Raw genomic sequence first — 14,588 nt, 5'->3', positions numbered from 1 at the left:
AACTAATAAACAAAACAGCAAACTAAAAAACAAATGCTTAAATGATTTAAAGGAACACTTTACAGAAAAAAAGTACAAATAATGTGTTAAAAATCTCAACCACACTAGTAATTTTAAAAAGGAAAGTAAAAATGAAAAATGCACATATGCACTTGTCAGAGTTATGCAAAATGATGGTTCTTAGTGTTGGTCGGTGTGGCAGAAAAGGCTGATCCTGATTCGGTGCGGGAAGAAATGTTTCTTGGTAGAACTTTTCTGAAATGCAAATAGCAGGAACTATTGGGAGTTTTTTAAAATCACTGGCCAGGAATTTATTCTATGAAAAAAAAACCCAGAAATGTTGGAAAATTAACATGGAAAGATGTTCTGCAGAACATTGTTTATACTAGCAAACACACACACAAACACACACACACACACACACACCGAGAAAAGGAAAGAAATGACCAACATTTGGCAAATGAGAAAATAGAGTGGAATAAGCATTAAAGTAGTGTTTTGGAAGAATAGTGGATAATATGAGAAAATTCTGATATGTTAATAAAAATTAGGATATAAAGCTCAATAAACACTTTGAGACAATTTTGTGAAAAGAAATAGAGTATTAGATTTTTTTAAATGAAAGGATATAGGGAAGGAGAAAGAAAAGAAAGAGGGGAAGAAAGAAAAAGGAAGGGATGGAAGGAGGAAAGAGGAAAGAAAAAAGGAGAAAAGGTGAAAGGGAAAGAGGAGAGAAGAGAACAATAACATCGAAAAGATGTCTGGGTTGGGAACAAATCAAATGTTCCTAGTGATTATCTGTGTGTAGTGAGATGTTTTGTTATTTTTATTTTTCTCCTATGTCCTTCCATACTTTTGCAAATTCTCCACTGTGACCATATATTATTTTTATAACCAGAAAAACAGTCATTTTTTAAAAGACTATTAAGAGTAGGAAATTCATCATGCTGCAGCATCCCTATCAGTCCAAGAAAGAACTGGACCCTGAGAATATGTGCAGACAGGGAGTTAAAATAATGAGAGTTTGGCTATAGTCCCAGGATGCCAAAACAATGGGTTAGCTTAATTAACTCGGTGGGGAGAAAAGCCAGTGGATGACTTTAGAATTAGTCACTTAAAGGACTTAAAAGTTCACTTTTGCATCCTGGGGACCCATCACTGGGGTGAAAGGAAGGCAACATCCAGCAAGTGCCACATCATCAACATTTCTGGAAATGGGCTAAAAGTCCACAGAACTATTTCTTTGGGCCAACCTACCCCACCAGGGATGGTGAACGCCTGCCCTGCTCCTGTTAAATCTGGGATCCTACAGAGACACGTGGGCTCCCCATGCGCCCAGCACAACCCCAAAATGTGACATACTTAGGTTTCCTTACTGTCCTTCACTAGCCAGAATGACACAATTTCAGTGGGATTCCTTTATGTCTTTTTTTAAATGATCTAAAGAAAACACTCATTTTTCCCCGGGTCAGTTTTCAGGCTTGAAGATATTCCAGTCTTATTTGTCTTTCCTCACCTCCACCCTGTCTTGAGCCTGCATATTAAAACTTCCATTCAAATGTTAAAGGACAGGAAATTCGGATGTTTTTTGCTGCTCCGCTAAAAATCATATTTGGGGAAAGAGGTTAATAAAGAACCCCCAACAGGGCATGAGGAATTCAGTTTGCAAAAATAAAAGAGTGGAGGGTGGAGCCTGAATCTAATGAAAGACACCAGCATGTGTGTCATGCCTTGGTTTCTGGAGCAGCGGCTTAACAAAAAGTGGTGGGCTAAGGTGTTTCCTTCATCCATCCCACTCCTTTTCCTTGTGATGGGCATTTATAAATAGGAGGTAACTGGAATGCATGATGGCACAGATCACATCTGCCAAATGACAAAGTCTGGTCACCTTCCGGCAATATGTCTCCCAGTAAGCAACTTGAGTTGACAAAGCAAGAAAAGCCCTTCTTTAAACTATGTTAAAGAAACAAACTGCTTCCCATAAATGCATCCCTGTCATTAGGATAAAATAAATCAGTGATGGAATCTTGACCATCTTACACATATTTTTACTAGTCACCTGTTTTTGAACCATTAAGCTATAATCAGAACTGTTACGATCTGTTGTTATTAGGAGGCTATGTTTTAGTTTGTCCTCAGCCAAATGACACGTTTTTAACTCTTATAAAACCCACAATAATGTTAGGCATTTACCAATCTCAGAGAGCATAGCCCTATTTTTAGATCTAAACCTATTTTAACGTCTATCGTTTGAATGTAGCACACATTGACTTGTTTGCTACACGAGTATGAATTTAAGGATCTAAGAATTCCTTGAGCCTAGATCTGCAGCTGACCTCTGCTTTTCTATAGCCTTGGCTTGAAGAAGGTAATATCAAAGCTGGCAACATTTCCCTGGATTCTTAGTTTTTAAATTTCTCATTCAAAAGAAATGGCAGTGGACTGCGCACAGGTCATTTCTTCTGACAAAACGGAAATGGGAAGAGACTCATAAATATTTTCCAAACCTCCCCAGTATGGCACACTGTGACATGTGATCAATGGATCCTCATGCTTTGATATGTTACAGCAGGAACTTTCAGAAATGACTTACTGGGTTGTACATCTGATTGAACAACTGCTCAGCTTGCTACATTGCAAAGTTGGGGAGGCATTGAAGCACAGACAAGGAAAGAAGGAAAGATCCAGAAAAACAGCATTAGCTCAACAAATCCAGTGCATTTGCACAGACAAACTGGTTGTTAAAAAAGAAGAAATTTCAGTTTCTAAACATTCCACAGTGAAAGTGAGAGGCTCTGGGGAAATAGAAATGTTGACTTTGGCTCCTAGAAAAGAATAGCTGGAATAAGAAATTTAAGGTTTGTGTTACTTTCCCTTTCTCAAGTTAAATAACCCATGAAATAAAGAAAGCTGTCCACTTTTGATGATACATGAAGTGCTGGCCTCTAGCAATGAATCAGGAGAAGTACTTTTGGCCAAGCTTGCAATTTATTACCTGAACTTCAAAGATGGTAATAATAAAAGATTAATTAAATCTTATCATTGAATTTATAGCTCTTCTTTTATATTAACACAAGCCTGAATTTTCTATTCAGTCTAACTTTAGAAAAACATAGATCAGCAAACAGCAGGTTAGCAATAGCAAAATATCAGTAAGCAAGACATTACAGGATTAAGAGTAAAGGGAAGAAGTAAAAATTTCAGTCAGCAGGAAGAATAGAGGGAACCAAAAACAGCATTATCCATTGTTCATTACCAATTTCTTACTGTTAGTTTGTAATTAATAAAAAATATCGTTTTCAGTGACTACCCTACTATGATCCAAGTGTTTAAGAATCTGCAATGCTCTCCTGTCTATGTTGTGTAGAGAGTTCAATGTTTGCGGACTTAAGTGTACAAAACATTATTTTAAATAGCACTCTCAAGTTCTAGTTCTCAAATACCTGCATCATTAACTTGGGGCCCAACAGCAAGGTGCAGAAGGTAAAATACTGTAGGAAATTTTCACTTTGCTTTACACTAAAACACGTGACTTTGAAGAGCCTGAATTTTTTTATTTCTTCAACTTTAATGAAGTAAATAACTTTACCATGGTTAAAAAAACACCCTCCTCAGAAATTAACAAAGATCGCAAATCATAACATTTCACATTGCTATTGCTTCTCAATTGATTTCTAGTCATCTAAGGTAAATATGCTCCCACATATCGAGCACCAAATAGTCTTTTGAAAGACAAATCAATCCATGTATCCCTGACTAGTTCTTCTCCACCCCTAGGTGTCTATTTAAGATTAATGAATGCACTAGTTTATAAAACACACACATAACTAGTAGTTCTGCATTATTTGGTTAGTACCATTTTATCAGCCTATCAGCAGAGATTTCCTCACATGAGAACATTTGATTGCATTGTTTTTAAGACCTGGGATGGAATGTGTAAGAAATAGTTCTTTTTCTGCCTGTAACCATTTTTCATCACAAAGTATTTAATTAACACAGTATAGTAAAGGGTTAAAAGCAACTATGTATGTGGAATGTTTTCCACAAACTTTTATATAATCACTCACTTTACTAATTTCAAGAATTGTTTATAAGACAAAAAAAAAGACAAATTTAAATCACCATTTGGACTCCACTGTCACTGGCAGACAAGGTTTCTGTTCAGCTAAACACATCTACATTGTGTAGATTTTATGGCAAAAATACCTGGACACTCACAAATTGTGAGCAAAATTCCATTGGGAATTCATGGTTTATTTATGACATAATAAAACTATTATGTTTTCAGCTTTCATTTAGTAACCCTTTATATTTTATTCACAAGTCACATACCCTTTTATTTAAAGGGAGGCCCAGACACTCCTTAAGCTTTTATAGCTGCTTATTTTTCCATGAGTAAATGATGTGTTTATATGTATATTCACATACTGTTGGCTTATATTTTCAAATATTTCATGTAGATCTCAATTCTTTTTAAGGTGATGGGTACTTGAGGTTTTTACAGAACTATTTATTAGCAGAAATTAAAGACTACTAGAAAAAGTATTTTAAACTTTTGAATTTAGTTGATGCTAGAGAGCCAAAAATAACAAAATAGCATCTGCAGGTTAGGTATGAAAATATTTAAATTATAATTAACTTATTTAATCTCACTATACTATGCATTTAGGAGATACTATAAGCAAAGATTATTTATATACTTAGAAATAAGTTATATTTTCATAAATTAAGTAAGTCCTTTAGAGCAAGACAACCATATTTGTTACTTTAATTCTAGTGATGTGGCAGAATATTAAAATATTGTCAGGAATAATGCTAAAATGTTTACAGAACTTGATTTGTGAATTTCAGTATATGGCGTCTTCCTGTGTGTTAAAGGAAACCACATGCTTGAAATGATTTCTCGGTCGAACCATAGCTATATTGAAAGAAACAAAATTGAATTGCATAGATGCTGATTTATTAAACTAGTCAATTCATATATACATGGAAATCTTAAGCATCAATATGTGGACCTCTCCCTTTTAATTCATTACTAGAGCGTTTTAAATCTCGTAGATGACTTACATGAAAAGGGAGGGTGTCTAGAGAAATAACCTGCAGAAATAATGTATGGAATGCCCTCATCTCCAAATTGGCTCCTCAGAGTTGATGAGATAACACGAAGGACCACCAAAGAGAGCCAATGACATCCCCTCTTTCACAGAGTTATCTTAGAGCCTGCTTTATGGACTTTACAAAACTGTTCGGTAAACAAAAAGTACAGTTCTTGGTATGCATGTGCATGTATAACATATTGCAGAACACATGTATATATGTGTCAAGAATGTATATTTACGCTCACTGCATGAATAGCCAAGTCAATCTCCATTTAAACACCCTCAAATGGGCAGTTTAAATTCTTCCATTTATTGTTCAAGATTTCTGCTTAACTGGAAATTGCTTGGGGGGGAAAAGTGAGATGTTGAGTAGATTGGGAAACAGATTTTGCAATATAGAGATTTTCTTGCTGTTTTGTTACAAGGGGATTTGATCTGTATATTTAGCTTTTCTGTATTGGTAAGGAGGCTTTATTAGTGAGAAATTTCTCATGACAATTTCTTAAAATTCCATGGTAAAGTAAACATAGTATAATCAATCACATGTCAGTTACATATTGCATCATATAAAATAGTCTATTAAATTTTAAGGTATCCAGAATAATTTCTCCACAGATATATATAATGTTTCACATCCCTATCATCCATATCATAGTTTCATAACTTCAGCAAATAAATCCCCATCCAATGTGCTGTGAATTATACATAGTCAAATTCTTATATGCTTTGTTTCATTTTTTTAGATTCTTCTCATCTCCTTTGAATAAGTCTATACGTTGTCAAAGGGAAACAAAATGCTTAAACTCATAATGTTATGAGTTTTAGGTGAACAATGAATGCAGACGCACCAAACAACACAGGGAAAGAGTCAAAGGCATGATGCATGACTGGGAATATGCTGCACAGAAATGTCTAGCCCAGGAAAACATGTTAACACTGCGATATAAAGACCCTGCATTCTTTCCCAAAGCCTTCACATAAAACAAGCTTCCTCAGAAAGTAGGGCCAGTTTAGGTCAAATAGAAAGAGTCGTCCCACAGATATTCCAGGGACTTTGGCTCTTTTGGTGACTGTCTAGAAATTTAATGTTGTCAGGTAAACTTTGAAAGTTCCAATAGAAAAACTGACCTATTTCTAAAAGTAGTAAAACTTTGTCAATGTATAATCGGGCCCTGGATTCTTTGGTTGGTTGCAAATATTTCCATTTATCTCTTTTCGTAGTTGAGATTTGCCCAGAGAGTAATGGCTGGCTTTTATATTTTGTTTTTACTTCCACTACTATTTTCATGTATTTTTCAAAAAAAAAAAATTTTTTTTCAGACAGGAAACCTAAGATAATTTTTCAGGTTCACAGACAGATTTGATGCAGACTTCTTAGGAATAAAGTTATCAGCAGACAGTGAAAGATAAGGGGTTTGTTTCTTTTCCTTTCCCATTTTATAAGTTCATTACAAAATGAACATGTTTTTTTTTTCCTTCAGCCTCACTTACCTTTTTTAACTGTGCTTCCAGTTTGCTACATTCTTCTTTCTTTTGTTCGATGGCTATTTCTAGAGATTTTAATTTCGAGTCCCTTTTCAGCCCTGCTGAGGCTAGTGAAGATGCGTGCTCCTTGAGGTCAATTAAACTAGACTGAAAGAAAAAGAACACCAGTAAGGAAGGAAAACACAGCCATTTCTACCAGCGGTGCCTTCTATTTGAATACATTGATTCTATACATAGCAATAACGTGTGCGTTAGGCCGAAAGAGTAAATATAGTCTTACTAACGTAACAATAGTCTGCTCTGGCCAGGAAATTAAAGTTGGCCAGCTTACAGAACCGAGCAGGATCTAATTGCAACAGAATCAAATGTGACCGAATGGTGTGGTCAGTAAAGGCATGTTTCATGTCTCCAAGTCCTGCTAATGATCTAAGTCCCGAGGTGGTCTTTACATGTCATGGCAAAACAGACACCCTGAACCTCCATTTACATTTATTGCTGTCAGGTCGTGCAGACTCTAAGACAAATAGGAAAGAAAATACGAGCTTTAGTGCTTTCCCACCCTCCCTCTCAGGGAAAATCATGTATAAAAGAAACACCCTATTAAGTTGTGATAAAATTCCATTTCTTTAACAGACAAATGGCCAATGGATTTTCAAACATCTTCTGTGTCATCGAAGATAAAGTTATATTAAAATGTAGAGTAGACTTTCTGTTCCAGTCCTCCGTAAATCCAGATTCAGCAGATAGAATGAATCTCTCCAACTCGGACACGGGGTCACCTAAATTGTTCCATTCATCATTCATACCCAGAAACCAAGGGCTTCCCTGTACAGTCTAAATTCTAAAAAAAAACTAAAAAAAGAAGTAGTTGCCTACATATATCACAGAACATAACATTGCTGGCTGGGAGGGCAATGTCCATCACTATATATGAAATCATTAGCAACATCTAACTAGGTGACTAAAACGTTCACGTTTCTACACCCCTCTGCAACACATAGGGAGACACTAAGCATTCAATGCTCTCTCAGTAAATGATGTTGATACTTTAATTCTGGGCTGCTTCCCGGGTACTGGCATCACCTTGTTGATGAAAATGCTACCACCATTACCCAGCCAGCAGCCCAGCTCCTCATAACCATCTGAGGGGCAGGTTAGCCATTCTTATTCTTCAGGTCAGGAAACTGAAGCTCACATGAGCTACGTGTCTTTTCCAATGTCACCAGGCTATGAAAGGGAGATGCAGGTCTCCAACCCAGGTCTCCAACTCCAATAGCAATACTCTTTATCAGATCACTCCACCAGAAATAATAAAGGACCTTATACTCCACACATCCTGCCCTGGTGAGGACTGTTACCACCCCATCTCAATTATAAGCTCCCTGCTGACAACAATTACATGTTTTTTTCCAGATAACTTTTAAACTGCTGGGTGTAACAGCTTTGCGTGTCAACTTGGCTAGGCTGTCATCCCCAGTTCTTCAATCAGACACTGATCTGGGTTGTTGCTGTGAAGAGATTCTGTAGATGTGACTAACATCTACAGTCAGCTGACTCTAAGTAAAGGATATTATTCTCCATCGTGTGGGTGGGCCTGATCCTCTCCGTTGAAAGGTCTGAAGAGCAGAACTGAGGCTTCCCTGAGACAGAAGGAATTGCACCTGTGGACTGCAGCGTCACCTACCCTCTGAGGGTCTCCAGTCTGCCCTTCCTGATGCATTTTGGACTTGTCTCTACATTTTAAAATGAGCCAGCCTCCCTAAGTATGTAAGCCAATTCCCTGCAATAAATTTCTTAATATGGTTAAATTTCTTAATACAGTTCTGTTTCTCTGGTGCAAGTTTGACTGACTCTCCCAGCCCAATGGCAGGCACATTATTATACAGGAACAATAAATGTTTGCTGAAATGCCTGTCTGAAATTCATACAGAGTAGGCACTGTTTACAAAATTATTTTCAGTTAAAACTTATGCTCCGCCATGTCATCAAGATCTCGTTTCAAATAGGGGTGTGTGGGTGTGTGAGTGTGTGTGTGTGTCTGTGTACGTGTGTGTATTTCAACTTGCAAACCCATGAAGAACACTTGCCATTGGCGAAGAATGCTGCAAAGTTCTATGCTTCTGTCGCATATCAATTATAGTAGTTATAGATCCCCAGGTTGAATGATCAGGAAATAGAGTTGAAAGAGGATTTACATTGTTTATTTTCATATCAAAACTGTAATCTCCTCTCTAAAAAACTTAAATTTTCACTTTAAATTTTAGGGTGCGTAAATTTTGCTTCTGCGTTTCTTCCAAACTCCTATTCCTCATCCATTCTTCCCTTCTTGGATTCCAAATTTAGACTGTACTTTGATTCATACAGAATTATCAGAACCCATTGGTTGAGGTAACAGTTTGCAGCTGGGAAATGGGCAACTCTGCAGTGAGGAAGCCCAGCAGAGAGAAAGGCCTGGAACAGGCCTGCAGGAGAGGGTGAAGGGACCATGAACAATAGCACATGTCTCAGAGTTTTGGAGATTGAATAATGTGCATTGCTGCTTCTCAAACCTCTCCCCCAAGCACCCATAAGTAAACTGAAGAGTATTGGGTTATAGCCCAAAGCATCCTCTCCATAACCCCCAACAAGAAATTTCTTTAAAGTATATTGTTTTACTGTAAAAATGCAGGTGAGATCTGTTTTCTGTTTCCATGTTTGCTCCAACATAAAATTATTATTTTAAACTATTTACCATAATGTGAAAATGATGTCCCAGAAGAGCAGCCACATTTAACCTATACCTCTGTGTCCAGCCTAGTACCCTATCTTTTAACCTGAGTATTGAGTGATCCATTTGAGAAGCATAGACGAATGTAAATCACCCAACCCAAGGTAAGCACACAAAAGGCCTTCAATAAAGTGGAACTGTTATTCTTATTGAAGAGGCCCAGTGGACGAAATTCGTGCACGTGGGGTGGGGGGTGGGGGGTTGTCTCTCAGCCCGGCCTGCATCCTCTCTGATCTGAGACACCTCGGGGGATGTCCGACAGTCGGACATCCCTCTCACAATCCAGGACCGCTGGCTCCTAACAGGTCACCTGCCTGTCTGCCCGATCACCCCTAACCACTCTTCCTGCTGGCCTGCTCTACCCCAACTGCCCCCCTCACCAGCCTTCTTGCCCCCAACTGTCCTCCCCTGCTGGCCTCATGGCCCCCAACTGCCCTCCCCTGCCGGCCTCATGGCCCCCAAGAGCCCTCCCCAGCTGGCCTGATGCATCATAGAGTCACAACTACCCTCCCTGGCCGGTCTCCCAGAAGGTCTCCTGGTCTAATTAGCATATTAACCTTTTATTAGTATAGATGTTTTTGTTGTTCTCTCAAACAAAAATATCATGGGACAATGGCATCTAGGCCAAGACATCAAGAAGAATTTCAAGGAACTACACCACATGCAGCTAGTAGAGAAGGTCTGCAGTGAGCATCACCGATGAAGAGAGTTACAGTATATATTTTCCTTTGAATTCAGACAGCTTTACAAAGAAGGGTAACTATGTTCCCCAAGCCTTCACAGAGGCCCTCAAATTTAGTCTTTAGTGTCTTGAGGCTGCCATGAATAGGATTTTATGAGAACTATCAACATGGTTCGTTTGTTTCTCCAGACTCACCTCTTTCTCAGTCAGTTCAGCTTGCAAAGCATTGACCTTGTCTTTAAGGTCTTTGTTCTCTTTTCGGAAAGATTCTATCTCTTCTAGTCTTTCCCGATCATCTCTTTCCCGCTGTTCTTTCAAGCGCTCAATAATTCTTTCCTGTGAGGCAATTGTAAAAAAAAAAAAAAAGTGAAAACCCATCAGTATATATGGCAAGACATGCTACCAAAAGAAATGAGGCAATAAATGTAAGCAATTCTCTACAAGAATCAATACACAAGATTAAAAACTGGGTGTGTGAAGAGAGGCATAACAGACAATCAATACAGCTTTTGGCTTGTAGATGAAAGTTAGCATCATAGAGTCACAAGGGATATTAATGTTCAAGCTCTGAGGCTGTTTTGGTTCATGGTGGTGCTTGGAAAATGTCAAGAGCAATTCCAGCAGAGAGAGGCTCAGGCACCAAGACGCCAGACCAGCCAAAGCCTTGCCAGCCCAACCCTCTCTGCTGGTCTTCCCATCTGATGGCAGACAACTTTCCTTGGTTTCTGAAGACGCTTCTCTGACCAGAAAGTGGATTGAAGTGGGGCAGGACTTAGGATGGACTCAAGTGAAAACTTGAAACAAAATTAAGAATTAGCTGAATGTGTAAGTGATTTCCCAGTGTGTTTAGAGATGTTCATTTACTTTCAGATTTTTTTCAGTGGTTTATTGGCAATCAGTAGAGACTCCAAAACATTGCTTAAATTTGAGTAAAGTTCACATTGCAGCTTTCCTTTACTGAGAGCTTAGTATGTGTTAGGTACCATAACCTGCCTGCTTACCTAGTCCTCAGCACAACAGCGAGGTCTCAACCACGGCTACTAGGAACAGTGCACAAATGAGGGAACCTAGGCACAGAAAGGTCAACTGACTCATCCCAGGTGGCTCAGCTCACAAACAGAAGGCCCAGGCTGACAGCCAGGGATCTCTTAGTCTTAGCTAAGCCCATGAAAACATACTGACAACAACATAAGCATGGAGCCATCCAAGAAGATCTGAGGACCTGTCTGCCCATGACTTTCATACTGAAATAAAAATACCATGCTGGCTGACAGGTGTGGATCAGTTGGTTGAGCATCATCCTATGCAACAAGAGGTCACTGGTTTGATTCCCGGTCAGGTTACATGCCTAGGTTGCAGGATTAATTGCCGGTAGGGGGCATGCAGGAAGTAGCCAATAGATGTTTCCCTCTCCCTTCCTCTCTCTCTCTAAAATCAATAAAACATATTTTTAAAAAATACTACTCTGGTAGACAATGTCTCCCAAACTGAGCAACTTTACTGATATCAAAATAAGAAACTTTTTTTAAGGAAAGTTCCACTTGAGAAAAGTTTGAGTTAGATTTCTAAAATTTGCTTCAAATTACCCAACACATATCTGAACTTCCTTTGTGAAATCATCATTAAAAAATATTGGTGTGGCCCTGGCTGGTTTGGCTCAGTGAATAGAGCATCGGCCTGCAGACTGAAGGGTTCCAGGTTCCATTCTGGTCAAGGGCACATGCCAGGGTTTGTGGGCTCAATCCCCAGTAGGGGGCATGCAGGAGGCAGCCGATCAATGATTCTCTTTCATCATTGATGTTTCTAACTCTCTTTTCCTCTTCCTTCCTCTCTGGAATCAATAAAAATATTTTAAAAATATTGGTGTGGCAATGACACTTAAATATCCTGATATTATCTTTTATATTCTTGTAAGTACATAATACAAGACAATTCCTGATGCATAAGACAATGTAGACTAGTGTTTAATGCAGAGGGAAGTTAGTTGGAACACTGCATCTGTGATTTAAGATCCCCCAGGGAAGCAACTGTTCTACCTCAATGATAGTAATTTATGTATCTAATGCTTTCAAGGGGGGGGGGGGGAACTACCATTATTGTTTTACAATTTCTTAAAAATACTTTAAAATGAAGTATATTATTACAATAGTGGGGGTGGAAATAGAACAAATGAGTCATTAATAGCCTATATTTGTTTCTTCTTGATTCCAGTGACAGTCCTATTTTACTCTGTCTGTGACACTGGGAAGTGGATGATTATGTGATCTCCAAAGAAGGAAATGTCCTCAGTGTATGGGGAGTCTCTCAAGGGCTTTTAACAATTTCAGCAACCGAGCCCTTGCTGCCTTTTGCCTACAATTAATGCAAATGCCTTCGAGCAGGTCACCTAGCCACCAGGCCCTCTCCATCTCATCACGTCCACCGCATGGCTGTTGGAGTGACATTTTTAAAGCCCCAAACTGACGGTGTCACCTCACTATTTGGAAACCTTCCCAAGAATCACTCTGGCCTGGTCATGTGGCATTTTTTCCCACTCAGCACCCTTCACGTGGCTTCCAGTATGCCTGTCCTCCCGGGCCAGCTTCTCAAAGGGCAGTGCTCACATCCAAAGGGCTGGGCAAACTGTCTGGCCTACACCAGGCAATTAAAAAGCCTGATGGAAGAAATAAGGACTCAAATGAGGGTCATCTTGTCTTCAAAGGAAGGGAAATAAAACGAAGTATGTGTGTTAACATCCGGAAGGTGTCCGAGTCATTGGGAGAGCAGGTTGATTTGCTCTAAGCACTTGTACTATTGACTGGGCATTGATGACAAAAAAAATCAGCAAGCAGTATAACGTTTTTAAGTGTTATTGATGATTCAATACTCCAAAATATTTCTCCGTCAATCACAAAACTAATTTAACTGTCAGCCGCACAGGGCCAGATGTCAAAAACATGTGTTAAAAAGCCCTAATATGCCACGATCTACTTGATTAACAGCTAACTTGTAGAAATTCCAACAATGTGTTCTTGTTTTAGTCTTATTTGCATTGGCAAGTGTTCCTGGTGCACTCCTCTGGCTCTGCACGGTCTAATCTATTTGTGCTTTATCACTGGGTGGAACTGAACTGCAGTGGCCTCCGGCCCTGCTATCTGCCTTTCTCCGCTGCTTATCTACCATGTGGCCACAGCAAGGCTTGAGAGACCACTTTACAAACACCAGGGGTTCTGTCTGCTGAGCTTCTGTGTGTCAATCCTCAGACTAAGTCATACTCAATCTTAACTTGCTAAGTGGCATTATTTTTTTCACGCTCCGAATGTTCGAGTAAGTTCCTAGAAATGAAAAGGAGTCACACACTCCCTGGGATGTAATAATCCAGGCGGAATGGTGAATAATGCCTACCGGGTCCTATTCAATGGCCAAAAGACAGCGCATAATTCAATGTCCTTATGACTCTATAATTTTTAATTAATCCTTTTATTTTTTGCACTGTGTCGCGTTCCAGAGGATCTATTCAATTCTGTGTGGATAAAATTAGAACTCATGAGGGAAAGGCCATTAAGGACATGTTAGGATCCTAAGGCCACTCAGCTCACAAGTGATGAAATAGGGCTTAATCTCAACCATTCTGATATTTGTGCTTTTGATGTCAAAAGTCCTATTTCATCACTTGTGAGCTGAGTGGCCTGAGGATCCTAACATGAGGTAGGCAACAAAGTCCCAACCATGGGCCAACTGACAATCTAAGGGACTTCCTGGAGTGCTGGCTCAGGAGTTAGCTTGTGCCACGGTTGATTAATGATGTCTGCCCAGGGCTCAGAAATGGCCAATGATGCTGCACATGCACCAAATTTTTAATTTCTGGGTCAAGTCATTTTCCCTCGCTGAGCCCTCTGCCCATCTTGCAATGGAAGAACATAGATTTAGTGTTTCTCATAGTGTGGTTACTGACCATGTGCATCAGAATCACTGTGTGTGCTTGTTAAAAATCGCCAGTTCCCGGCCCCACAGCAGAGCAATTAAATCAGAATCGCCAGGAAATGGAACCCTGGAAACTATTATTTTAAGAAGCTCCTAATTGGTAAGATTATTTGGATGCACACCGAAGTTTGACACCCATTGGGATAAATACTTAAATCTACTATTCTTTGCCCCATGATAGAGGACCTTACCATTTCCTATTCAGTGTTTTTGTCTGTGCTTTTCAAATATGCTAGCATTGTGGTTGTGGCACCATTTGAAAATTCCCTTCAAATAAATCTCTCTGTTTGCTTTTATTCTTCATTACTGTGAAAGGCAAAAGAGTCAATGCAAATAGGGTTTGCAAGCTAACAGCTCACAGGTCAAAGCTAGCCCACAGAGCTATTTGGTTTGGCTTGAGCATTGTAATTTTTAAAAATCTGAACGTGAATGCTATGAGACAGGTCAAGGACTCTCCAGCTCACCACAGTTACCAACAGTCCCTACTGTATCACACCAAACCCACTTCCCTCATTTTTGTTCCCTGCCAGGCCCTCTGAGACATCTGAGCTCTCAACTCCTCATCTATGGTGCAATTCAGCTTTCATGTGCC

General features: G+C 39.2%; 1 protein-coding gene across 4 annotated transcripts in view; it reads right to left on the bottom strand.

Annotated features, from left to right (window-relative positions):
• Positions 1 to 14,588, bottom strand: part of ERC2 (ELKS/RAB6-interacting/CAST family member 2) — a 906,943-nt gene that overhangs the window by 480,155 nt on the left and 412,200 nt on the right. For 3 of the 4 annotated variants that reach the window (XM_059663256.1, XM_059663255.1, XM_059663257.1), the window contains exons 9-10: positions 10,229 to 10,369; positions 6,591 to 6,731 (exon numbers count right to left, since the gene is read on the bottom strand). In XM_059663256.1, the coding sequence (XP_059519239.1) occupies positions 6,591 to 6,731; positions 10,229 to 10,369 (282 nt within the window). Of the gene's footprint in view, positions 1 to 2,593; positions 2,630 to 6,590; positions 6,732 to 10,228; positions 10,370 to 14,588 lie in introns of all 4 variants that reach the window. The other variant, XM_059663258.1, reaches the window with a different exon arrangement.

Source organism: Myotis daubentonii, chromosome 14, assembly GCF_963259705.1.
Source record: "Myotis daubentonii chromosome 14, mMyoDau2.1, whole genome shotgun sequence".
NCBI classification, from domain to species: Eukaryota; Metazoa; Chordata; class Mammalia; order Chiroptera; family Vespertilionidae; genus Myotis; species Myotis daubentonii.
The sequence above is the reverse complement of the archived record's forward strand: the minus strand, read 5'-3'. Positions and strand labels throughout refer to the sequence as shown.